We start from the raw sequence: 25,925 nt of genomic DNA, 5'->3' as shown, positions 1-25,925 counted from the left end.
TCAGGACAGAATACAGGACAGATGGAGATGCACCTGCCTTGGGCTGGTCTGAAGATGCACTGGCCACTATGGTGAAAGGAGGCAAAGGCCACCCAGGACCATGGACCTGCCCACCCTAAGAGTGCAAATGAAATGCTGACACTGTTTTTTTTTTTTTTTTTGAAACTAAATACATTTTAATAGAAAACAAAATACAAAATAACTCTTTTCAGAAAACAGAAATATTTACTCTCCCCCCACACTAGAACTTGCTTTTCTGGCGCATGTTTGATATGTACGCTACGTGCGCTTGCTCACAACACATTCGTTCATGAGACTGGTGCTGCAGTGCAGGGTGGGGGTCATTGCAGGAAGACACCAAAAGCCATGTTCATCTGAAACCCAACACTTCCTAAACCTATCTTGTGACTTATTCCAAATTACTCTTCAGCATAATCTTTTTACTTTTTTGGTGCTAGGGATCACACCTAGGGCTTCACACATGCTAGGCAAGTGCTCTACCACTGAGCTACACCCCCAGCCCCTCATAATCTTTCTGTTTCAGGGGAAAAAATTATTGACAGACGTGCAGCCAAGAAAAGAATCTTTCTCATTATCACTGCAACAGCTCAATGTCCAGTCAACTTGCCCACCCACTTCAAGAAACACGTCATCAGGCAGGGTCAATCTACACCCCAGACTTCCCTTTCTCCCTAAACACTGGGCCACCAAATTCTCTGAATTCCCTGAACCTCAAAGTTCCAAGTTTCACAGCCAGTGCCAGGAGTCAAACCTGAAAGATAAAAGCAGAGAAGGCCCCTCTGCCAGTGCTAGGTTTCCTCTTCTCAACAATAATAATTATAGTTATAATAATAATAAAAGAATCCTGGTTCTCTCTTATATGGAAAAGGATCACCTCTTCTTTTCCTAGTTGCTGTCCCTGCCTCCCTTGCTGGGGGTGGCCCACAGAAGGCACCACCTACACCCACAGGGGAGGACAGGATGAGTGTAGCTGGGGAGGTACTACACCCAGAGGTCTGGTGCGTTCTCTGAGAACCGGTACCCGACCTCTAGTTCTCACCTGGAGTCCAGGTGTCACCCCCTCTGCAGCCCTGTGGCCCTGTGGGCTGTGTGCAGGAGCTGCCCAGTGAGCGCCTGGAGGCAGGGAGGGGCTCCTTCACAATCAGTGATTCAGTCTCAGCATGTCCACGGCTGTAGCCAGAGGCCTTCCAGCCCTCCCAGTCCACTCCACCCTACATAAAAAATCAATGCTCCTGATTCTCTTGTGTGATTCCCGTCACCAGAAGGAGGTTGCAGGCCATGAACTGCACACTCAGAACATTGCTCATCTGCCCGGTGTACACACCCACGAGCTCACCCGAGGAGCCGTCAGCAGGCGCGCTGCAGCAGGTATTCCTGATGTCCCAGACACGCACAGAGTTGTCCATGGAGGCAGAAGCCACCAGGCCGCTGTCAGGGCTGAAGGCCAGGCTGGTGATGCTGTCCGTGTGGCCTCTCAGTTCTTTAAAAAGGGTCCCGGAGGCCAAGTCCCACAGCTTCAACCGCTGGTCCTCGCCTGCGGACGCCAAGTACTTACCATTGGGAGAGAAGGCAAGGGAGAGCACAGGGCCCCGGTGGCCGGTGAAGAGCCTCACTGAGTTCCCCTGCTGGGCGCTCCACAGCCTCACGGTCTTGTCGGTTGAGCCTGTGGCTAAGTAGTTTGAGTTGGGGTGGAATTTGACACAGTCCACATCCGCCAAGTGCCCTGCATAGATCCGCAGTGGGTACGTCCGATCGAAGGACCACAGCCTGGCAGTGCGGTCATGGGAGCCGCTGGCAAAGTACAGACTGTAGGGGCTGATGTCCAGGTCCCACACAGGGTAGGCGTGCCCTCGGTACAGCACAGTGTTGGTGAAACTGCCCAGGTCCCAGTACCTGATGGACATATCTTCAGAACAAGAGAGCAACCCTGAGCTGTCTGCGAGGAAGCGCGTGCTGTACACTGGTCCAGAGTGGCCCCGCAGCACCTTCATCTCCGTGCCCACGCTGTCCTCCTCATCCTCCTGTGACATGGCAGGTGGGAAAGAAAACACGAACAAGGAGGAAAGGGTTAGTGGTCTCTCAGGGAAAACACATCCAGGAGAGGGGAAAGTAGAGAGAAAGGCCTGCCTGGGAAATCTGTCCAGGGAGACAACTCCTAATGGCATGCAAAAAGAAAGACTCTTACAGACCAAGAATGGCTGTCCTTAAATCCATCTTGCAGCTACATCAGATCAAAGACAGAAACACAAGGCTAGTATAAGTACTGGCTGGCACCTTAATCTGGACTGAGGATAACATTCTATCTCAAAATCTGAGTGACTGGGGGTGTAGCTCAAATGGTAGAGTGCTCGCCCAGCAAGCATGAGGCCATGAGTTCAATCTCCAGTACCACAAAACCAAAGTTCAGCAAAGAAGACTTTGAGAGAAAATCTGAGTGAAAGGCAGCCCGTGTCAACTTTCATTGTTAATTTTGATGTCCTCTGAATCCATGCTAAGTTCCTAGACTATTCTCCTCTATGGCACTGTCTCTAGTTGTCAGCTTTATAAGCTACGCTGCTCCCTGCTTCTATTCCTTTTAAAAAATCCAGAGCCAGGCATGGTGGTGCACACCTGTTCCCAGCACCTGGATCTAGGAGGATCTTGAGTTTGAAACTAGTTTGGGGCCTCAAGATCCCATTTCAAAAACCCATGACTGGGGGTATAGCTCTGTGGTAGTGCACTTGCCAAGCATACACAAGACTTTGAGTTCAATTCCTAGCACCAGGAAAAAAATATCTGGATAGGTAGGTTACTCCCCTGAGGGCAGCCACATATGAGCACAGGAAAGGTCTCACATCAAGATTAATGTAGGACTTAAGAGTCGGGCATGGTGGTGGTGCACACTTGAAAACTCACCAGAGGATCAAGTATGACGCCAGCCTGCACTAAATAAAACCTTGATGTCTGTGGACAATAAGCCAGAAGGCTCAGTCACCAGCACAGGACAACCCTCCCCACCACATGATACACTACTCATCTCTCAAAAGGAATGAAGATGGAGGGTCTTGAACACTTCTCCTCAAGTAACAAAGTAAGGCATGGATTCAGAATTGACTAAACAAAGCCATGACTCATGTAAGTCTTGGAAATAATTTCCTGTGCATGAGGATGGAGAAGGTGACAGCCACTAATGCTACCTGAAAATAAAGTCTGCTGCCACAGCTCACCCACAAGGCTGCTGCCTGCTTTCAAATACACTTCCCCTTTATTCCTTCATGGACAAGCTTTTTAGAACTACGTTTGTGTCTATCCTGGAGTCCATGACGACAGTGGCTTTTAATTAAATACCAGAAGGAGTGAGACAGAGTCTATGTAGGAAAAGGGCTCCTTTTATTAGGCCACCCTTACTTCTACTTGAAAACAAAGTAAAAATAAAAGACACCTTCAGGGCATGCACTGCTGGAGTCAGTGTGTCTGTGGAGACTCACAATGGCTGCTCTAGCTGGGCCACAGTAGAAATACGTAAGCACCTAGGGCCTCAGGGGTCCCCCAGCACAACCAAGAGTATCAGCAATCTTCCCTTCCAAAGAGGTTACAATCACACTTTAAAATTTCACGTGTGACTCCCTGCTCTGCATCAGGCAGTTCATAGAAGGACTGTAGGACAAAAATGACCCTGGATCTTTGTATCTGAAGTGAACTGTGGACTAGAGGGTGTGTCACTGTCTCTGCTCAGAACAGGCAGCTGTGGAGGCCAGCCTTCACCTATAGGGGTCACTGGATGGAGTAGAAGCACCAGGGTCAGCTGGTCCTAAGCCTGGAAAAGTGCCTGATGGACTGGAGACCAAGATATGGAAGCAGTAAAACCTCTGCTCCTGCCAGCTATCAATGCCAGTTCCCTGCCAGGACTACAGCCTAAAATAGCCCAGCCATGTTTACTAGTGAGGCTCAACCCAGTCCCACAGGGCATTAGCGTCTTCCCATGGGTGTTTTGCACTTGCACATGCCCAGCCCAGGGGTCCTCACTCCAGTCCCCTACAGCAGTAAGTGGGCATGCAGTCCAAATGTGGAATGTTGATTTGTTAAGTATACTCAAGCAACAATAAACTCTATCATGCACACTGTAAAACATGCATGAAATAGAAACTTTAAGATGTGCTGATGCCTGCTCCAGTGCTCCTACACCAGAATACCCCGGGACCTTGGCTCACACAGCCTTCCTTGGGCCAGACATACTTTTGGGGTCTGGACCTTGGTCTTGAGTTGCTCTCCGGAGCTGTTGGGAAATAAAGAAGTTATCTCTAGCTGTGCTTCAATTGTGCTAAGACCTAGGAGCAAGTGAAACTGCTACGTGTGAGACAGGACAGCAGCCTGGGCTGGAGGTGTGGCTCAAGCATAGAGTGCCTGCCTAGCAGGTATCAACAGCCTGAGCTAGAGCAGAAAAGGTGGCTGCTGGCGGGTGCAAACTGCCATAAGCCGACATGTACACACTCACCAGATTTCTAAGATTTACAACAAAAAAAGAGATATAGGTAGGGAATTTCATGAATGATATAATATTGCTCGTATGTTAAAATAGTATTTTGTTCATATTGAATTAAAAAAATACATAATTAAAATTAATTTTGACAATTTTTAAAGCCTTTTTAATGTAGCTACTAGAAAAGCCTAAATTATACACATGGGATCACTTTACATGCCCACTAGACAGCACTGACTTAAACAGCAGCTTCATGTACAAATCACAGAAATGACACGGCTGACATCACTGACTTGATTTCAAGCCTGAAGCTTAGCAGACTGTGCACTGAGCACAGGAGCTCTGTGTTGGCCATGGGCAGGACACGAGTGCAATGAGGGCTGCTGTGTACACTGGCCGAAAAGAAGAGCCTGTCCTTGATTTGGCGTCTAAAGTTTGGGGCAGAACCAAAGTTCCCCAAACTGCTTAGAAGAAAGAGCAGAGCCTAGGTAGGGAGCTCTCAGCAATGGGGAGGTTGTCCTAACTCTAGTAAAGTTAGAAGTTTGTTCTTAATAAAATAGAGGTCAGAGCCTGGAGTACTTCTGACATGCATGTGAACAAACCAGAGATGCTCAAGAAAGCAACCATTCCTGTGGACAGCCTCTCCTGCCACCGCTTCTGCTCAGGTCTGAGAAACCAGCACCCCCTGCACACATCTTCTTCACCTGTCACATAACCCAGTAACCTGACTCAGAATGAGGAAGAGGGAGTCCAGAGCTCGCATTGGTGTGCACGATATTCCTGACATCCCTGTGAGCTGTTACAATTTACTTAAAGTGGTTCTTTTCACTCTTTAGTTTTTCAACTCTATGCAAAGAACTTTCCATTCAAAGTACCTCGAGGTAGAGCTACCTGAATCTCAGTGGTAACGGGTCAGCTTTTGTGGGTGGGCAGGAGATGCTGACTGTGAAGTCTTCCTGTGCCCTCATTCCACAGCAGCAACTTTTGTGAGCGACATTCGGTCCTTTCGATGACCATCCCAAACCAACCACATGACCTGTACTAGGTCCCTGCTCTGGACAAGGCAGCTCTACTCCCTGTGTCACTTTTCAAAATGTGGCTTGAGAACACCTTGGACACATGGAGCCAGGGGAGGGGTGCTGACCTCAGAATGCCAGTCCTGCCAGTGTCCTTGCTGTGCCGATGTGACTGAGAAACAGCCAGATTCTTGCAGGGGAGGACATTCTCCATTATGGTTTAAATGCAGACCCCAACCTAGCAACCTGCTTCTAGGTGCTTACACCTGCGCAGTGTGTGCACAGGAGTTAGCGCACATCATGAATCAGCTGCTTGCACATATCAGCATGAGTCAGTGCACACAAGCATCAGCACACACCATACACATCAGCTGGCACACAAATGAATCAGTGCACACACATATCACCATGCACCACACGTATGAATCAGTGCACACAAGCATCACCATGCACTATGCAAATGTCAGCTGCATACAGCACACATATGAACCAGTGCACACATACATCAGCATGTGCCATGCTCACATGCAAGCTGGGGCACAGCACATGTGTGAATCAGTGCACACAAGTATCACCATGCACACAGCACACGTATGAATCAGTGCACACAAGTATCAGCACACACCACGCACACATGCCAATGCTTACACACGTCAGGCAGCACACAGCACGTGTATTAATCAGTGCACACATGCATCAGCGCTCACATACAAATGTGACCTCCACCCAGCCAGCCTTAGCTGAAGGTCTCTTCATCAGGGCCAGCAAGGGCACCTGCTTCTCAGTACTGACACTGGCCGCTAGGTAGTAATTCTAATGAAAGTTAGTGCCTGAGGACTGGTTTTGCTGCCTGCTTAGGCACGAGCAGGACTCAATGCTGTACATGAGGGAAATGCAGACATCTGTCCTCCACGAGACCTGTTGGGTGAGAAGAGCGCTCTACTGGCTGGGAAGGAGGTGCAGGGAAGGAAACACAGCTTCCTACCTCCTCCTCCAGAGTGTCACAAGCCAGGTGGATGCGGGATGCATCCGCATGGTGGGGCTCTGACTTCAACTTCTTGGACCGCAAGCTCCAGAGCTTGATGCAGGAGCTGTCAAACCCTGCAGCGAGCAGCTTGCTGTCGGGGGAGATCTCCGCGGTGTTCAGCAGCTGCTCTGTGTTGTAGAAGGCGTAGAAGCAGATGGTCGTGAGGGAGGGGGGCCCGTCCTTGACACGCTTGATGCTCTCCTGCAGGACCTCCAGGGCTGCCTCGTTGGGCAGGATAGGGTTGGGCACCTCCGGGGGCTCCAGGCCACCACTCTCACTGCGCGAGGAGCCTCCGCTGGCGTACAGCTGGTAGTCTGTCCTCTTGGCAGGCTGCACATCCAGGTGAATGTGCACAGCGAGGACCTTGCACAGGGCAGTGTTGTTGTCGCTTTGGAGGTAGCGGATCAGGTAGTTGTAGCTGTCTTCTTGGAGACGGACCACATACTTGTTGTCTAGGAATGCGCGAAGCTTGAAGTTTGACAGGATGTCCTGGACAGTCTGCGTGGTCTGCAGCTGCTCGATGACGTCCTTCTGAGCTGCATTCTGCAGGAACATCCCATGGAAGCGGCTGTAGAAGCTCTCCACGGTGCTCTTGGGGCTGTTCTGGACCAGGTGGAGATGGAGGTAGACAAAGAGGGGGTACAGGAGAGGCATCACTTCATGGCTGTGCTGGGAATCAGAATCTGCAATGAAAGAAGTGAGGGCTGGCACTCAGCAGACTCACGGAGCAGACAGGGGGCCTGATGGGGACCCTATCCCCTAACACTTTCTGCTCAGGACCCCATTTCTGCATTCTGATTGAAATACTAGCCCTCACAGAATTGTGACTGAGGAAGGAGGTCATGGACTCTGATCCAGCCCAGGGGATAGAGGACTTGCCCACACCTCACAACAACTCAGCAGCTATGCCCAGGTCTTCACGGGTCAGCATCTATCCCAACACAGTAGCAGTTCTCAAATTGGAGACGGTGTCTCTGAGGGCCCTTATGTACTCTTGGGAGAATAAGTTCTTTGCAAAGACTTTCTAACTTGGAGATAGTCTTAAAAGTCATGAACACGGGATATTTGAAATTATCTGGATGGCACCTGGAAGGAAGTCCAGTCTGAGTTTAAGTCCTTCCAGGTCCCATCACCCAGGGTAAAATCGCAGCACTTATTTGGTAAGCTCACCACTTCAGCTGTCCACACTGCCATGCCCTAATGACCTTGTCGATGTTCTCATTTTGACTTGTTAAAAACATAAAACTCTTTTGCAGTGACAAGTTATAAATGAGACATCTTCTTGTCATTAAGATGAGTCTCCTGGATCCTTTTTTGGTTTCTAATCATGATGACTGGGTGTTCATGCCTTTGTGTGACATGTGCCTCCCTCAAACCTTGTTACGACGACAGCACATAACCAGTCTGACGTGAAGACAAAAAAAAAAAAAAAAAAAAAGACTCCTCCTAATATGGAAGTGGTGATCACACCCGTAATCCTACCACTTAGGAGACTGAGGCAGAGGTTCGGGAGTTCCAGATCCACCTGGGCTAGTCTCAAAAAACAAAACAAAGGGCTGGGGCATGGGGCATGTACAAGGCCCCAGAGTTCAATCCCATGTCCCCCTGGAAAAAAAAAAAAAGAGACTCCTTAGTAATTTGAGACTTTAATGCTTAAAACTATGCAACAAAGAATGTTCAAAAGTGTCCTGCTGTGCCAGGCACAGGTGGCTCACACCTGTAATCCTAGCTACTTGGGAGACTGAAATTGGGAGGATCACAGTTTGAAGCCAGTCTGGGCAAATAGTTCATGAGACCCCACCTCCAAAATAACCAGAGCAAAATGGACCAGAGATTTAATTTGAGCAGTAGAGTGCCTGCTTTGCAAGTGCAAAGCCCTTAGTTCAAACCCCAGTCCCATCAACAAAACAAAACAAAACAATGTCCACCTGTAACCATCACAGACTATGGAAAAAGAAGTGCATGTGACACCTAAGTGAAGGTGCAAGTGGGGGCAGCAGCACACCAAGAGTGCAGCTGTGGGTTCTTCAGACAGCGAGAGCAGGCGGCCACACAGGACACCAGCCCAGTAGATGAGCCAGGACGAGCCTGCCACGGGCCGCAGCACCACCCAGCCACCCATTGGGAGTAGCTGGTTAGCTGTGGCAAAATCCGTGGATTTCATCTACCTCCTCAGTGGCAGGGATTACAGGCGTCTGCCACCATAGCTAGCTTATTTGTTGAGATGGAGTCTTGTTAACTTTTACCCGGCTGGCCTTGAACCGCAATCCTCCCAATCCTAGCCCTCCTGAGTAGCTGGAATTAAAGGAGTGAGCCACTGTGCCCACTTTGCTTTCTAAATTGCTAATAAATGATACTAGTTCTGCTTTACCACAAAGTAATAATCCGTGCAGTAAGTGCACCTAAAATAAATGTACCTTCCTCAAATACACATTGAAAAGATGACCTCAATGATAAGCAATGACCTCACTGGAGTGGAAGGTAATATAGCACCCAACCTGTGGGCTCCATGTGCTCTAGGCCACAAGCCAAATGAAGAGCCACTGTGCAGGCTGGGTGGCTAATCGTCACACAAGGGAGATCAGAGGCTCACAGTGGGTTGAGGAGTATGTCTGGCTGAGAATCCTCAGCACTCCCAGCACTGCAGCTTACCCACTCACCAGTCAGTGGATAACCACAAGCCAATCAGGCACAGACCCTCGGATGGTCAACCCAGGTCAAGAAGCACAGGCAGCTTAGGCACTTGCTGACACCAAAGGCAACATGGACAGGTGGGGGAAGAGGGCATGCAAACAGCTGCCACCACGTGACACTGGAGAAGGAAGGCTGGGGCTGTCCTGAGCACCTCTTCCTTCGTTATGTGTGTCTGTGCACAGTCTACTAAGCAAATATCTGCTTCTCCCTAACTCATGCTCATGTACCCAAGACAAACACTTTCTGTCATAGCATTTATGCACTGTTAACTTTAGACAGCAGCCCAAGTTGTGGACGTGTCTCCTCCTTCAGAAAAATGGCCAGCATACTTTGGCTGCACACAGGGCAGCAGGTCATGCTGGGCAGAGTAGGACTTTGAGATTATGTTAAAAAGTAAGTACAGAATAAGGAGAAGCTGCACAGCAGTGGAGTTGTAGTGATTAATTTTGTGTGTCAAACTGGCTGGGCCACAAAACTCAGGTATCTGGTTAGACTTCATTCTAGATGTTGCTGTGATATTATTTTAGGAAGAGATTAACACTTAAGTCAGTACACTTAATGTTAAAAGTAAGCAAACTTAAAAAGCAACTATCCTCCATAAAGTAGGTGGGTCTCATCCAATCAGTCTAAATGGAAAAAGACTGAAAAGTATCCAGGAAGGAAATCTGCCAGCAGATGGCCTTTGGACTTGGGCTGCAATATGAACTCTTTTGTGGTCTCCAGCCTGCCCTGCAGATCCTGGACTTGTCAACCTCTCCAAGTACATCAGACAATTCCTTAAAATAAATCTTTCTCTCTGTACATCTTGGGTCTCTGGAAAACCCTGACTAATGTTGATTTTGGTGTTTCTTTAAATTCTGTAACTTGGAAGACTTCTTTCCCAACATATGAATATACCAATTACAAATAACAGAAAGACTGAGCCCTTGAGAGAGTAGTCTTCCAATACATCTACTGGGATGAAGGGTGGGTGGCTTGCAATTTTTTAGAATTTTTTTTTTTGCAGTGCTGGAGCTTGAACTCAGGGCCTCCCACTTGAGCCATATCTCCAGCCCTCAACTCCTTAGAATTTACAAATTTAGGGAAATCCTAGCTGTCAGAATACAGTGATGCACAACTTCCAGACTACCTAGAGCTCGATGTGGCTCTAACTGTAACTGTGCAGTCAACAGCGGGCTGCATGTACCACGTGGTCAGCTTGGGAGAGGGCAAGTCCACATACTCTGTTTGGCTGAATGTACACTTATTTAGAACATTCCTCCTAACTGTGGAAGTGACACACCTATGACATTATTAGAAAGGTACCCATGTGCATTTCAAACCTGCTGCACTGAATGAAGGATGCCTCTCTTCATGTTGATTCCACATAGGTCACAAGTCACCGTGCTGTAAGCCATGGACAAAACAGTGAATAAAATACCCAAGACCCTGTCCTTGCTTTGTACTTTAACCACATGATTTAATGCCCTAGGCAATTCCCTCTGCGTATGGAGGATCTGTGTTCAAATGCCTGACTCTCTTGACCCTAACATTCAAAGGCTCAAGATGACATACGCGCTGCTCAATCTCTTATGCCATGCTCTCCCCACGCTGAGGACTTACCAGTGAGAAAACTTCGCAGCCGTCCAAACTGTACTTCATATTGCTGGGGCTCTGCCTGGCAGGGGGCTGCAGACACCATGTTGGCACAACCAGATTCTGACTGGACTGTGAGGAAGACACAGACAGGGGCAGGAAGACCATTAACACTCACACATGACATGATGATGGTGTTGTGGCACCCATGGCACCTGACACTCTAGCAAGTTCTCTAGGTAAGCACTGCCCCTCTCTCCTGACACCCCCACAGAACCAGGGCAGAGGAATGGAAAGGTAGAAAGCACAGAACAAGCAAGTGGACAGAACAGCACCGTGTGTTCCTGAAGTTTGTCTGGCCTGTGCTCTGACGTGCTCTGATGTGAATGATGGGGGCCAGTTCTCACCCACTGAGCAGGGCACTTGGGTCTTTTCAACCCAGGACGTCCTGCCTTCCAGTTCTGTGATTTCAGGGTGGATACCCTGAATGACCCTTTCTTCTTCTCTCCCACATTCCATGTCACTTTGTTCTACTTTCTAGGAGGCTTCTTCAACTTTAAACACTTCTCCCACCTTTTTCTTTTTGCTTTTCCACTTGCGGGGCTGGGGTTTGAACTCAGAGCTTTGCACTTGGCAAAGCTGTCACTCTACGGCTTGATCCACACCTCAAGTGCATTTTGCTCTGGTCATTTTGGAGATGGGGGCTTCATGAACTATTCGCCTGGGCTGGCATGGAATGGTGATCCTCTAGATCTCAGTCTCCCAAGTAGCTGGGATCATAGGCATGAGCCACTGGTGCCTGCTCTTCACTTATTTTTTTAAAAAGCATGGATTTATTTTGGCCCACGTTCCTTTCAACTATCACGTTTGACATTTTAAAAAATCCTCTGAATGTTCTTCTGCCCCTAAACGGTATCTTCTCCTCTCAAGGCTGTGCTGATTGCAACCTTAAGATTTCCATGTTTCTCTCATGTCTCCCACAAGGCACGCTTCTCCAGGGCCTGACGGTCCCTAGAGTGACAGCAGGCACCAGGTTTGGTGGGAACACTTGTGGTGGCCCACCACCCAGGATGACCTGGATGGAAAGTTTCCCAGCATCAGTGTCATTCAGACCCTTGTCCTGTGCAGGTGAGAAACCCAAGGATGTGACTGGCTGCAGTGCTCTGGGCAGCTGCCTGAGGGAAGAAAGCTGGGGTCTCAACATTTAGCACTTAATCCCCATCCTGTCAGTTTATGCTTTCTACAAAGAAAGCCCAAATTCCCTTAGCCCTTCTCTGGAGAGAAACCATTTTCAAAGTAACCTGAATGATGCATGAACACCTCCAGACACTGAAGTATGAATGGAAGAGTGGTAACGAACACAGGAGAACCGAGAGGTCACATTATAGCATAAAGAAGAGGAGATCTGGAAGTAGGGTGAACATGCCCTAGCAGGACTCAGAGAAGCTGGAGCAGCTGGCCTTCTGGAAGGTATACGGGGGACAGCAGGCTCCCTCCCTTTCCCCACCATCATGAACCTACAGATTGTCCTCTCCATGCATACTCCCTACCTCAGGCTGTCCTTGCTCTTCTCCAGGTCGCACCTGTGCCTGACTTGTTTGATTCCAACCTGGGCCCTCTCTAGTGAGGACTCGCACTCAGCCCATTCTTTCTACCATCTGTTGGCTGACATAAGTCAGGAAGCACTGGCCTTTTGGAGAGCCTTCCTCGTCCTGCCAGCCTACTGCAGATCACCATCTTCTCTGCCCTCACAGAACCTGAGGCCCCGTCCAGAGCTCATCACACTTTGCCTCCTACTGTCTCTGACCCCCTCGCTTTTTCAGTGGAGCGTTTAGCTCCTTGGAGCTGGAATACAATCTTGGCTAGCTCTAGGATGTGTTAGCACTTGGCTCAGAGCAGATGTGCAATGAATGTTTGCTAAATGAAGACCCTGTCACTCAGATCACTCACTTACCAGAAACACCCAAGTTAGGGTAGGGCAGGCATAGTGCTTCACGCCTATAATCCCAGCTACTTGGGAGGTAGAGATCAGGAGAACTGAAGTTGGAGGTCAGCTTGGGCTAAAATTACAAAGACCTCATCTCAACCAACAAGCGGCATGCATGGTGGTGTGTGGTTGTCATCCCAGCTATGCAAGAGGTAGACATAGGAGGACCATCATCTGAGGCTGGTCCCAGGCAAATATGCTACACCCTAGCTAGAAAATAACTAAAGCAAAAAGGGCTGAAGGCATGGCTCATGTGGTAGAGTGCCTACCTAGCAAGCATAAGGTCCTGAGGTCAAGCCCAATACCAACACCAAAACAAAACCAAAAAACCAGACAGATGCAGGACAAAACCTTCTGACCACCATGCTTCTGGTCCGCACATCCTGATGGCTTCCGGGGATGGCTCAGGCTCTCTTGAAAAGCCACTGCATCTGGATTGCAGAATGAAGTCTACACGTGACTCAGCAGTACTCTCTCCTCCTTCCTATCAAAGGCAAAGCCACTTGCCCAAGGTTCCACGAATACAGGGCAGGAGGCCATGCACATACCAAAGGCATGATAGTGCACAAGGTAGGTGCAGTGACTCACAACTATAATCCTAGCTCCTCAGGAGGCAGAGATCAGAAGGACTGTGGTTTAAGGCCAGCCCAGGCAAAAAGTTTGTAAGACCCCCACCATAATCACTAAGATGTGGATGCAGTGGCACCTGGCCGCCATCTCAGCTACTGGGGAAGCCTAAGTTGAAGGATCCAGGTTGGCCAGGGCTGTAGACTCAAGTAGTAGAGTGCCTGCTTGGCAAGCATAAGGCCCTGAGTTCAAACCCCAGTACCACCAAAAAAATAATAAAAAATATAAAAAAAAAATCACCTCACATAAAATCCTGAGCTCACAAAGCACCTTAGTAATAATCACTTGATATGCTTTCTAGGAATCTGATTTCAAAACAGAAAAATCTTGAGATACGGTGTCCACACCTATAATCCCATCACTAAGGAGGCTGAGTTCAGGCTGGCCTGGGCTATACAGACAGACTTTGTCTCAAAAACAAGAAAATCCCAGGACGTGTGTTTCCAACCACGGATCTCCAAGTGTACACCAGCCTGCAAACTTGACTTCTATAGGAAAGGCTCCATGCCATGGAGAGGACCTGTCCTCAAGGTTTGGGTGGGTAATAGACGTACGCACACCATCAGGCACAAATAAAACAATCCAGAAGCTGAGGAAGGAAAAGTGACTTAGCCTGGGGCCGCAGGGCTGGCTGGCAGCCTGTTGTGCGCTGTCCTGAGACTGCACATGGGCACCAGCAGCAGAACTGTTACCTGTGAGGTTGGTTGCCATCTCCTCAGGGGTCTGTGACAGCCTCAGGCCTTGCTTCAGGGGACCGTCTGAGTCCACGTACTGCCGGCGTTTGAGGTAGCAGGACACCGCCACCTGGACCTGCTCCGTACGCACGCGTTTCATGACCTGAAGGGAGGGTTGCAGGAGGCAGAATGTAAGGGGTGGCAGAGGGACCATGCAGCCTTATCACAGCTGGTGAGATACATCACTAGCCACATGGTTGCCTGTGTGTCCCAGTCAGGGTGCAAATCTACATTCTCTGATATACATTCTCAGGGTGACACCCTCTTCTGTTTTACCTGTTTTCTGATGGCTATATAGCTAACTTCCATAATGGGAAACAGGAACAGCACAGATAACAAATCCCATAGATCACCCCCAAACTTGGTTTAATATCATGACTCCAACCTGTCCTTCTCATTAACACTGCTTACAGCAATTAAACAAGGTGTGTGGAGTGCTAGTGGTTCACACCTGTAATCTTACCTACTTTTGGCTGAGGTCAGGAGACTCGTAGTTCAAGGCCAGCCCAGGCAAATAGCTTGAGACTGTATCTCCAAAATAACCAGAGCAAAATGGACTGGAGGTATGGCTGAAGGGGTACAGCCTAGCAAACATGAAGCCCTGAGTTCAAACCCCAATCCCCCCCCGCCGCCAAAGAAGCAGCTTGCATTTCAGCCTTCTATTTCTCCTGTCTAGTCTGAAAGAGAGATGCTAATTAGCAATGAACCCACTGAAAGGCAGGAGGCAGCAGAGACTCAAAGTCTGAGAAACTCAGAAACTGGGTTAGCAGGACTGGAATGGTGGTTCCTGTAATCCCACCTTCTTGGGAGATGGACGCCAGGAGGATAGAGGTTCGAGGCCAGTCTGGGTGAAAAATTAGTGAGACTTCAGCTATGGAGGAGACCACAGGCAGGAGAATCGTGGTCTGAGTAAAAATGGGAGACCCTATCTGAAAACTAGCTGAAGTGCAAAATGGCCGGAGGCAAGGCCCTGAGTTCAAATCTCAGTACCACCAAAAAACAAACAAACAAAACCAAAAAACAACTGGGTTAGCAAATGTTGCCAAAGTGAAAAGTTAGCAGTGGGAAGGGGTGTGACAGGGATAGAACCAGGGCCCTGTGCGTGCTGGGCACATGCTCAATCACTCAGTTATGCCACCCTATATTTCTTCAGGAAATGCAGTCAGGATTAGAGCAGTGTGATCCTGTCATAATCAAATTACTTCTCTGTTATAATTTTATGAACCACAGACACAGAAAAGCATTCAAACAGCAGGAGGATACGTGTATGTTACAATGTGTCTCCTAAGTTCCTATAAAGGAAGAAAGTGGCTGGAGGTGAGCCTAAAGGGGGAAGGGTAAATTATTTTTGAATAATTTAAAATAATGTAAGGGCTCACAAAAAAAAAAAAGAAAAAAGAGAAAAAGGTATCTATTTTCTGTCACTATTAAATTGCCAAAAATGACAAGAATGTATGGTGTTGGCCTGTCCTCAAACACTACTTTGCCAGAAATAAAGAACCTGCAATGAGGATGACCAAAGGCAGTGGATGCATCTTCTGGGTTCATTTGTCACTAAAACACTTTCCCAATTTCTGGGTTTCTTTCTTCCTGAACTACCACAGTGGACTCCTGCCCCAGGACCTCTGTTCTTGCCATCAACCCTCCTTCCCCAGATATTTGCCTGACTGGGTGCCTTGTTTCCTTATCATGAACCCCTTCTCTAACCACCCTAGCCTCCCTCCAACCTTCTCCCTCCCGTCTATCCTGCTGTGCCTTTGTTCATGTGTTCAAAATTAAAAAAAAAAAAAAACGTACTTTGCAGGATCCTAGAAATGTACACAACACACACACACACACGCATGTGCCCGAGCTCACCAAAGTGACTTTCTCTAAACCAAGAGTACCTGACCTGTGTGGAGCCTGGCTTCTGGCCAGTTTTAGTTACCCACTTTGGTTTTCTCCTTTGGGAGTTCTTCTTCTTCTTCTTCTTTTTTTTAAGGTTTAAAATACTACCTTCTCCAGAAATACTCCTTTTTTCTTAAACTATTTTTCTACCTAATTTCATCCATCCTGTGGTTAATACACTGTTTGTTCTCAGTTACCTGTAAATATTCCTTTTCTTCCAAAGTGTTTTGCAGCAGACACTCTGAGGACCATCTTTCAACTCCCCAAATCATACGATGGGGAAAAGGACTGGAGACACATGTACACAATTCGTAAACAAAGCTTTACAGCCATGTCAAACCTTGAATGCAGACATTATGCTCTCTGTGCATTTCATATCCGGACAGAGAGTGCAAAAGGAGGGGCACCGGGCACAAGGTTGTGACTCAGTGACGTATCGAAACACAAGGGTTCCCACACCGCACTACCCTTCCGCTAAGGAATGTGCCTTTTTTAGGGCGGTGTACTAGTCTCTCAGTGCAGTAATGCCCTATCTTACCCTATTTTAAGTTAAGCCTCTTTTTTTTTTTTTTAAAGTCACTAATGCCAGTGCTCTGGTGCTTTGAGAGTGGGGTTCCTGTTCTCAGCATCACCTACCCATTAATGAAGACAGATAATTGCTTCTCTGTGGCTGCTATTCAGGATGACTCTGCCCAGCTTGACTGGTTCAGTCATTCTCTGTGCTCCTCTAGCTTGGCTACCCAAGAATCCCGTGAGTGGGTGTACAAATAACTGCACCCAAAAATTCTGATTCAGTGTATATATGGAGAAACAATTAAATACACACTGCCTGCTAATGCTGCTTTCAATCCCGAGACTAGACCTTTCCAGGTTTTCCACTGTGACCTCTTGTTAACATGGGAATGCACACATGTACCCACAAGTGACTGTGAGCACTCCAATCAAGTCCTTGGTAGGAAAAAACCCTGTGAAGGACACATAAATGACTGGCAGGAGAGCAGACCCTGTGGTGATGGTGCCCTGAAGGTGGGACAATGCCTGCTTGAGTCTGCAGAGGGAAAAAGACACAAAGGTTATGAAAGAGTAACCAGAAACAAGAACAAACAACACTAAAACCTGGCCATACTTAGTATTGAAAGAAGCTAGTCTGTAAATACTGATTTTAATGAATGTGCCCAAATTAACTGCACCAACTGAGATTGTATGAACACAACCATTACAACTAGGAAAGCACAGGACAGGCAGAGAGCCAGACACAGGGCTGAGGATCTCAAGGCAGGAACTCAGCAGCAAACTCTTTCACAGCCACGAGGAACTCAAATACCAAAGACATGACCCAATCGACTTAACTGATTTTATTCCAATACACACATTTCAAGTGAAATAAATAAGGGAAAGAGTTCCTCAGAGAAATCAGCCCCCCTAATGAATTTCCATGATGCCAATATCCATAAAGGGACACATGCAGGAAAAAACCTCCTTAAAATAGACCCAAGGCTCTTGAGACACTGATGTGAGCCTCACACTGCAATACAGAGTTACCTGCCTAGTTTTTAGTGATATAATGGAACACTGAGAGGTAAAAAATAAATCACAAAACAAAGGTGTAATTATAAACTCTTCTTAAATTGGATTGAATATAATTATGCAATTTTTTGTTAAAATTACATAGTTTTCGATTCACGTAAGACACTTTAAAGGTAAACAGTTATCAAAAGCCCTTCTCCTGCTGGGCACATTCACACCTAGAGATCCTAGTTTCTCAGGAGGCAGAGATCCAAAAATTTTTCTTATCTCAATCAATAAAAAAAAGCCGGGCACGGGGTTGGGGGGGGTGCACCTGTCATTCCAGCTCCAACAGAAGCTAAGGACTGTGGTCCAGACCTGCCTGGACATAAATGCCTAGATTGGAATGCCCAGATTGGAAAAATAAAGCAAAATGGGCTGGGGGCATGGCTCAAGTGGTAGAGTGCCAGCCTAGCAAGGGCGAGGCACTGAGTTTGTGCCCTTCTCTCAGTATCATGTTATCAGTATTCCTGGATTAAAAGGAAGATCGTGACACAATGTTGCTCATATTTCAATAGCTGCTACTGTTCCACTAACATTTCAACAAAGTTGCCTTGTAGCTGGCATGATCAACCTAAAGTAATTGCAGGAAAAACCACGGGAATGCTAGTGATGAGGGTGATGATGATGCTATGCAGGACGTGGGCTTGGAAACCTGGTCAGTGGTCCCACAGCATCCCAATACTAGCTATTCAGACCAAATGCAGATGCTTGTTCATACAAGACCTCCGGGAGGTGCCCCTACCCACTATGTCAAGCCAAGTACTACGGAGACAGGTGAAAAGCCTAAATCCTCTTGTCTGGAGCCCTCCCCGCTAGGGTAGCAGTTTTGAATAGGGGTAAGCTGAAGAAAAATTCAAGAAACTCCACACGTAATCCTCAAAGCTCCCTAACAGTCTCTGACCATTGGCTACTATTCTTTTTTTTTTTTTAAGTAAATGTATTTTTTTCCAATCGTAAATTTATGCTACACCAGGTTAAGTTACTTTGTACTTTTGTTTAAGGAGGTATCATGTAAAGTGCTTATCAATTCTCTCTTCCTGCAGCAGCCTATCAGAAGGCCATTGTAAGTAGAACCTAAAAAATCTGACTTCTCATTACCATGATAAATCTTTGATTAGGTTTGTGAAAATATAAATCAAGCTGAAAAATAAATGAGCCATTCTACTGTTTCAGCCATGCCTCATAATTTTAAAATTATGATGGCCTTTCAGACAATCCTTGCTCAGACGGACAGTAACACATTTGAATTAGAAGCTATGTTCTTTCTCAGAATGTCCTGAGGAATAAAATGGCCTCTCAATGAGGCCCACAGCTTAGGCCCAAGTGAAAATGCAGGACTCTTAACATCAGCTGAGATCTCGTAGGCACTCACCAAGTCTCTTCTGGTCAACTACTTTCCCCACAGCATTCCAACCCCAGCCACTCCAAAGCTTCACAAACCTCCTACTCAGCCAGCTGGCCCTGCCCAGCATCAGTGGACTACTGACCAAGACTGGTGAATCAACTCTGTCCAAGCCAACTGTCACTTCTTACCACTATCCCTCATGGTCTCATGGCTAGATGAGCCACTACTGATTACTGTTCCTCCCCTTTGCGAGCCTGGCTCCCGGCTCCCCCTCCTCTCTGCTTCTCATTCCTCACGTTCTCACATCATCACACCTCTCATACAGACTCGCATGGTCTTCAGTCAGTCCACCTCCCAAGCTCTGTATGCTGACAAGCTGTTTCCACCTGCACAATGCTAACACCCGAAACTCAAGGTGCTCACAGCAGAATAATTCTTCCCTTCAGAACTTCTGCATTCTCCTGGTTTTCCTAGCCAGCTTAACGGTGCCATTACCATCACTAAAACAAAAAACCCAGGCACTATCTTTCTTTCTCTTTTTGGCGGTACTGGGGTTTGAACTCAGGGCCTTGTGCTTGTTAGGTAGGTGCTCTACCACTTCAGCCACTCCACCAGACCTGTTTTGTGTTGGGTATTTTTGAGATAGGGTCTTATAAACTATTTGCCTGGGGCTGGTTTTGAACTGCGATCTTCCTGACCTCTGCCTTTATGTAGCTAGGATTGCACTGGTACTGCTCCAGTCATTATCTTAAGGATTCTTCTCTCTCTCCTGTACTTTCTAAAGGGCCAACAACTCCTCTTGTAAACATGAGTTCTTTAACTTAAAAAAAAAAAAAAAAAAGTGGCTCGTGCCACGGAATCATCCCTGCTTCCCCACCCTCCTCCTGCTGTCTGACAGCACAAATCATTTCTCAGCTGGACTGTTCCAACATTCACCACCTTGGGATTCAGCCAGAGTAAATGACAAAGCTGACTAAGTCCCCAACGTCTCTTCCCCCCAAACAGACTGTCCACTCTCACCATCAATGTTCCTCAAATCTCCCAAACAGATGGAGTTCCCTGAGGACAGGGCTTTTCTCACCTCTGTACCTCACACCAACAATAAGGGAGTGCTGTCTAGCTTCTGCTAGGAATTCGTAATAGTGTGGGCTTGTGTTATTTTGGGATTTCTATAACCCAAAACAGTCACAAATATCTGGTTTCTACTTTAGTACTGTTTTTATATCACAGAAAAACTGATCGATGCCACACTTCATTAACAAGGCAAAGCATGGCACAGTGTACATAAGGAATACCTACACTATTACTGTTTGGCTACATAAAAACTCACACATTCTCCATTTACCACTGTAGATGGAAGAAATAGAATATTCTGCTCTCCGAGTTAAAGAGAGCATGTTTTTCTAAGCTTATCGCTGTTCTGAAATTGAATTCAAATACAGCAACTGAGTTCTCGCAGATGCACTAATGACATTAGAATATCTCTATGTGTATTTCTTGGAGTGGGATGGTCTTCAGTTTTTCTTTCTAGAGCAGTATTGTCCTTCCTTGAGCAAGCATGTCTCGAGTCTGCCCTGTTCTGTACAGCAGCCCCAGCCCCACATGGGTTCCAGATAGTGCACTGCAGAAGAGAAACTGAGCTGTCAATTTTAATTAATTTTAATTTAAGTAGCCATGAGGCCAATGGTTACTGTATCAACTGTGAATGGAATGCACCAGCAACCTTAGCTTAAAAATGTTAACTCACGAGGTTTGCATAACAAGCCATTCAAAGTTAGTGTTTTTGTTTGTAAAAGCAGAGGTATCTTTATCAATGCTAAACACTACAAGACAGAGACACACTTCAACTGGAAGGATAGCTCCTGTATTTGACTGAAGGATAGTTCATTACAGTATTTTCTAAACCATGCCAGTACACAACACCCACGAAACACAGAATCTGCTTCAACAGAGAAAGCAACAGCAGGTAATTTCTGCAAAACATCCAACTAAAAGGTAGGCTCAAACCAAAAAAAGCTTACTTTTGGGGAGAGGTTTTTTTTTTTTTTTTTTTTTTGTCTTTTCTTTTTTGGTGCTGGGATCGAACCCAGAGCCTCACGCATGCTAGGCAAGCGCTGTACCACCGAGCTACATCCCAGCCCAAAAGCTTACTTTTGCAATGAGAAAATGAAGAAAACTTTTTAGTCAACTTAAGTATTTAAAAAAACACTTTAAGGGTTGTGTATGAAAAATAAAGTATAATTTTATTCTGTAGCTTATGACACATGTATATGAAGTATATATGATGACATACTAATTCATGGAACAATTTTGCTCCAACTATTCACATGCATATGAAACACCAGTGTCTGTGATCAAGGAAGCCACTATGAATCACCAAATACTATTTTCCAGAGCATCTCACTTTCACACCTACCACAGAGCACATCCCAGCTCTCCAGTTCACACACAATGCTCTTCTTGGAAGTCTGTTCAAGCCATCAATACCCATGCAGGCAGGCAGAACTGTTTCATTCATTGCTTACTGGACTGATTTGTGTGTGTGTAATCTATATAAGCTGTTTCCTATGTCAGCTACACTGTCACTCTGTTTAGAAAAGACTCCAGTAATCATCACTGAATCTTTCTTGGATTTTTGTTCTCTGTAACTGATTTGTTAAGATTGAATAAATGTCCCAAACCAATATAGGCTGAGCTTGCTGCCACCTGTTATGTTATTCCCAGAAAGCAGCACCATGTTGTTGGGAGCAGGGACTGAACTTCCACAGCCCTCAACATGGGCAACGTCCTCTTGTCAGGAGGAGTCTCCTAGGGGAATCTTGCCATGTAAAAAGCACACATGACATGCACCAGAATGTGATTTGCCTAGAAGGATGTAGGGGTTTCTGCATGCTTTCTGAACATGCCCAGCCCTGGGAAGCTGTTATTTGCCTTTTGGAGTCAGACAAACAAGAAGCTGCCAGGACAACTGGATGACATTCCCCACTTCAACCCAACACCACTTATCACAGGCAAATCTTTCCAAAAACCTTACCTGATGCACCTATGCTCAGCTTGAAAACCTACCACCTCCACTAGTGTGGAGGATAAAAATAATCCAACCCCTGTTGGACCACCAAGCACATCCTGATGCTCGGATCTGTCTTTGTGTACATACTGGACCAATCCTCAGTTCTCACTTTGGGAGGAGGAGGTCCCATCAGCCTCCCCACCCCAGGGGCTTTGGCCATGCCCTCTCCACTAGGTAGATGCATCCTCAGGCTGGCACTCCAACCTGATTTGGGTAAATCCTGATGTTTCAAGCTTAGTCCAGTCATCTCTTCCTCCCACAGTTTCCCTGATTTCTGCCATTCCATCCACAAGTATTGTCGCAATCCGTATCCGACACTACCACTAACACCTTAGGCTTATTAAGCACATACCACTGGTAAGACACTATCTTAGCTGTGTCTAATTACAATAACTCTACAAGTTAGGGTAACATTCTTCGGATGGGAAAGCTGAAGCCCAAAGACTTCAGACAACTTGCCCAAAATTACGCAATTCCTGGATGGGAATTCGGCCATCAAGGTACAGGGGCTAAGCTTGTACAGATCTTACACTGGACCATGGGCTTCCTGCGGGAGCAAAATGAATACTCGCCAGGTGCCTGTTGAGAATGAAAAGGACAGCCACCATGCAGGATGCTGATGGCTACACAAGGGAGAAGCTGGGAAGGTGAGATTTAGCACTCTCCAATGAATAATGCTGGCCTAACACACAATCCCCAAGGCCCTGTTCTAGCTAAAACAAGTCAGAAAAAAGACAAAATGTTTTTTCACAGGTGCTAACACACTGACTGCAGAAACGAGAATCAAAAAACTAGCCACTAAGTAAGTCAGTTGAGGCCTTTACCTCATTTCACATGGGTAGAAGCACACACAGACCTCACGGTGGAGGGGAAATGATACTGCTCCAAGATACGCTAACTTAAGTTATTGCTGACAAGAAACAAAAATACTTAAGGCAAGCCCACCTTTTGGTTTTCTGGTTTAATACTCATTTTCACGGTAAGGATTTTTTTTTTTTTTTTCGGTACTGGGGCTTGAACTCAAGTCCTTCACCTTGAGCCACTCCACCAGCTCTATGTTTGTGAGGGGTTTTTCGAGATAGGGTCTTGCGAACTATTTGCCCAGGCTGGCTTTGAACCGTGATCCTCCTGATCTCTGCCTCCTGAGTAGCTAGGATTACAGGCGTGAGCCACCAGCGCCCAGCTGGGAAGAAGGATTTATAACTCATAAAAAAATTTAAAGTTAGCACCCACTACAATTAACACGAAAAAAAATTTAGGCCTACCAGGAACCTAAAAGGATTTTCCTCCCCAAAGAAGTTATAACGGCTACGACTGACAAACTGCTTTACTTATGTCATACATTTTCATATGCGTAATTCTTTTTCTGGGTTCCTTAAACTAGCATCCCATTTCACAGGAGCGGAAACCGACACTCAGAAAGGTTACACAGACAGCTAGCTAGCTACAAGGTTGCAATCCTAGTCCTGGTAGTCACTAAGCTTGCTCTATGACATTCAGCTCGCCTGAGTTTAAAGAAGTGGCCCGAAGCCTGTAAACCTACAGACAGACTTCCCTCCTAGTCCACTTTAAAGAGCAGGGCCGGACCGGGCTCCGAGCCCCCAACCCCAGTTCAGCTAGACCGCGCACGTGCGTCCCCTAAGCCGAGACGCACTGCGCCCTGGCCGGTCCTCGCAGCCAGCCGCTCTCCCACCTGCGCGCCGCCGGGCTTGGCGGACTCACCTCTGGACGCCGGAGCCACAGCGTCTGCGAGGTCCGCGGGGCCGCGACTCACTGCCTGCGGGACCGCGCGGGGCGCCCGCAGCCCACTTCCGCTGGGCCGAGAGCGGCCGAGAGCGCGCCCAGCCCTGACGCCCTGCGCCCTTCCAGGCCGGCGCCCGGCTCGCGGCGGCTCCGTCCACTGGCCCCCGGCCCGGCCTCCGGCACCATCCAGCCGGCGCTGCCACGTGCGGGGTCGCTGGGGCCCGCAGGGAGGAGGCCAGGCCCTGCGCAGGTGCCCGCGCGAGCGAGCGGGAGGCGCGGCGCTCGGGGCCGCCCGCCGCCGAGGACCCTCCCCTCCCCTCCCCTCCCCTCCCTCCCTCCCCTCCCCTCCCTCCCTCCCTCCCTCCGCTTCCCCTCCCCCCGCCCCGGCGCCCCGCCCCACCCGCGCTCACTGAACATCCCAGGCGGCTCCCGCTGCCCCGCCGCCGCCCCGGCACCGGCTGCTCCCGCCTCCGTCGCCCGCCTCTGGGCCTCGCTCCGCAGCCGGCTAGCCAGGCCCCCGGGCCTCACGCCCCGCGACTCTGGGCGGCCGCCCCATGGCCGCCTGACGGAGCGGGCGCGCCGGGCTGGGCCGCCGACGCGCGACGCCGCGGCCAAGGCGCACTCGGCGCTCGGCTGGCACTGCCTGCGCGCCGCGCCGCCCCGCCCCGCCCACCCCGCGACGTCGACGTCGACGTCGACGTCGACGTCAGCGTCTGCCGGAAGCGCCCGCTTTCACGTGCGGCGCGGGCCGCGGAGCGGACAGGTGAGAGCCTCGTGGGGTGCTCGGGCTCGGCCAGGAGGCGACCTGGCCCGGCCAGGAGGCGACCTGGCCCGAACAGGACCCCAGGAGAGGAAGCCCAGACCCCATCACTCTCGGGCTGTGCCCCACCGGGACCGAGCCCTACCTGAGGGAGCCTCAGTCTCCAGGAACACCCTGCGTGGCTCCCTTGGCGCCTCACCCGGCTCGCGGCGCGGACCTCTCGCCCCTCTGCACGGCGGACGTCCAGGGGCGGCAGGCCGGGCCGCGCTGTCCACCCTGGGCTCCTCCGCGCGGCGAGGGTGGTAGGAGGGTGCCCGGCGGCGGACGCGGCGCACGGGGTTCTGCTCCGGGCGGCCGGGCCGGCCCTGCGCGTCCCGCTGAGTCTGCGCTTTAACTGAGTGGTCACTGCGCGGGCGACGAGGGGCCTGGCGCCAGCTCGGGGACACCGACGGGTGTGTGTCCCAGGGCGCGCGCATTCTCCAGTCTGGGAGTAAGTTCCCAAAGCGGGTGTTCAGGACCCATGAAAAAGGTGATCCACGAAAAAGGTGATCCACCCTCAGGATAGCGTATGCTTTTGGTTTGTTTAACTGAACCCATGACAGTCACGGGACTGCGACCATTTTTCAGGTCTTGCTTTTTCGGTTCTTGAGTTCTACTTTGTTTTTATTTTTAATAACCTTACTTCTGTTTTGAACAGTTTTCTTTCTTGAGGAACTGACTTGCTACTTTTCTGTAGTGAAAAACAACTTAACCTTTTTATTACGAATTTTAAGAAACCCAAAGCTTTGCTTCAGTTTTATAGTAATTGTAGGTTTTTGGTGTTTGCTTCCTTCATTATTGAGGTTTTCATCGTATACTACTTTTTCATTCTTTTAGTTGTGTGTTTTTTGTAGTCTTCTCAGCAGCCAATGTGTGTGGGGGGGATAAACCTGTATATGAGTGAATAAGATAAAGTTACAGTGGAGAGTCATTGTTGCAGCAGAAATAACAGTATTCCGATTGGGGTTGAGTTATTGCCTTATTTCTTTTTCTGCAAGTACTGTATTGCTTACTTATTTCTTTACTGAATGAAGCTAGTCCTAACACACGACACATCGTGTGTTTTAGAAGCTGTGTACAGAAATTCACTTTCTGTCTAAAATCATGTCTGATGATTGCCGTTTCATGAGCAGTCTGTACAGTTTGAATTTGCGTTGTTGAATCCCTGCAGACTCCTCTGTAGATGTGATGTCTGTTCACAGCGGTAGTACTTATAAACCAACTTCTGCCTTCTTTTCTCTAATTTTCTCCAAGAAAATTCATGGGCTAAGCAGTTTTGTTAATACATCTTACTTCATTAAAAGTTTAATCGTATACAATAAGGTACATGCTGTTCATTTTCTGGTTCCTATTCAGGTTGGCCTTACTGTAA

General features: G+C 48.1%; 2 protein-coding genes and 1 non-coding gene across 14 annotated transcripts in view; 2 read left to right on the top strand and 1 right to left on the bottom strand.

The window, feature by feature from the left end:
• Nucleotides 1-148: 148 nt before the first annotated feature.
• On the bottom strand, nucleotides 149-24,677 carry Taf5l (TATA-box binding protein associated factor 5 like). 9 transcript variants are annotated; one of them, XM_074056914.1, is made up of 6 exons: nucleotides 14,099-14,113; nucleotides 10,820-10,924; nucleotides 10,540-10,603; nucleotides 8,006-8,128; nucleotides 6,482-7,206; nucleotides 149-2,042 (listed from the first exon to the last, which is right to left on the bottom strand). In XM_074056914.1, the coding sequence occupies exons 3-6, from the start codon at nucleotides 10,583-10,585 to the stop codon at nucleotides 1,245-1,247; spliced, it is 1,692 nt and encodes a 563-aa protein (XP_073913015.1). In that variant the 5' UTR covers nucleotides 10,586-10,603; nucleotides 10,820-10,924; nucleotides 14,099-14,113; the 3' UTR covers nucleotides 149-1,244. The 9 variants fall into 9 exon arrangements, with proteins under 9 accessions (XP_073913015.1, XP_073913013.1, XP_073913012.1 ...); XM_074056912.1 differs by lacking the exon at nucleotides 10,540-10,603 and adding an exon at nucleotides 24,660-24,677 and having other exon boundaries at nucleotides 152-2,042; nucleotides 14,099-14,243; XM_074056911.1 differs by lacking the exon at nucleotides 10,540-10,603 and adding an exon at nucleotides 14,604-23,722 and having other exon boundaries at nucleotides 152-2,042; nucleotides 14,099-14,243.
• On the top strand, nucleotides 7,830-7,933 carry LOC141417780 (small nucleolar RNA U13). Its single transcript, XR_012442408.1, has one exon. It is a non-coding gene; the product is annotated as a small nucleolar RNA U13 (small nucleolar RNA).
• The window catches only part of Urb2 (URB2 ribosome biogenesis homolog), a 70,617-nt gene continuing 69,139 nt past the window's right edge, over nucleotides 24,448-25,925 (top strand). For all 4 annotated transcript variants that reach the window (XR_012442242.1, XM_074056905.1, XM_074056906.1 and 1 more), the window contains exon 1: nucleotides 24,448-24,517. The gene's annotated coding sequence lies outside the window, so the exon portion shown is untranslated. The remainder of the gene's footprint in view (nucleotides 24,518-25,925) is intronic.

The sequence above is a fragment of the Castor canadensis genome, chromosome 15 (genome assembly GCF_047511655.1).
Source record: "Castor canadensis chromosome 15, mCasCan1.hap1v2, whole genome shotgun sequence".
NCBI classification, from domain to species: Eukaryota; Metazoa; Chordata; class Mammalia; order Rodentia; family Castoridae; genus Castor; species Castor canadensis.
This window is presented reverse-complemented; position numbering and strand designations above follow the sequence as displayed.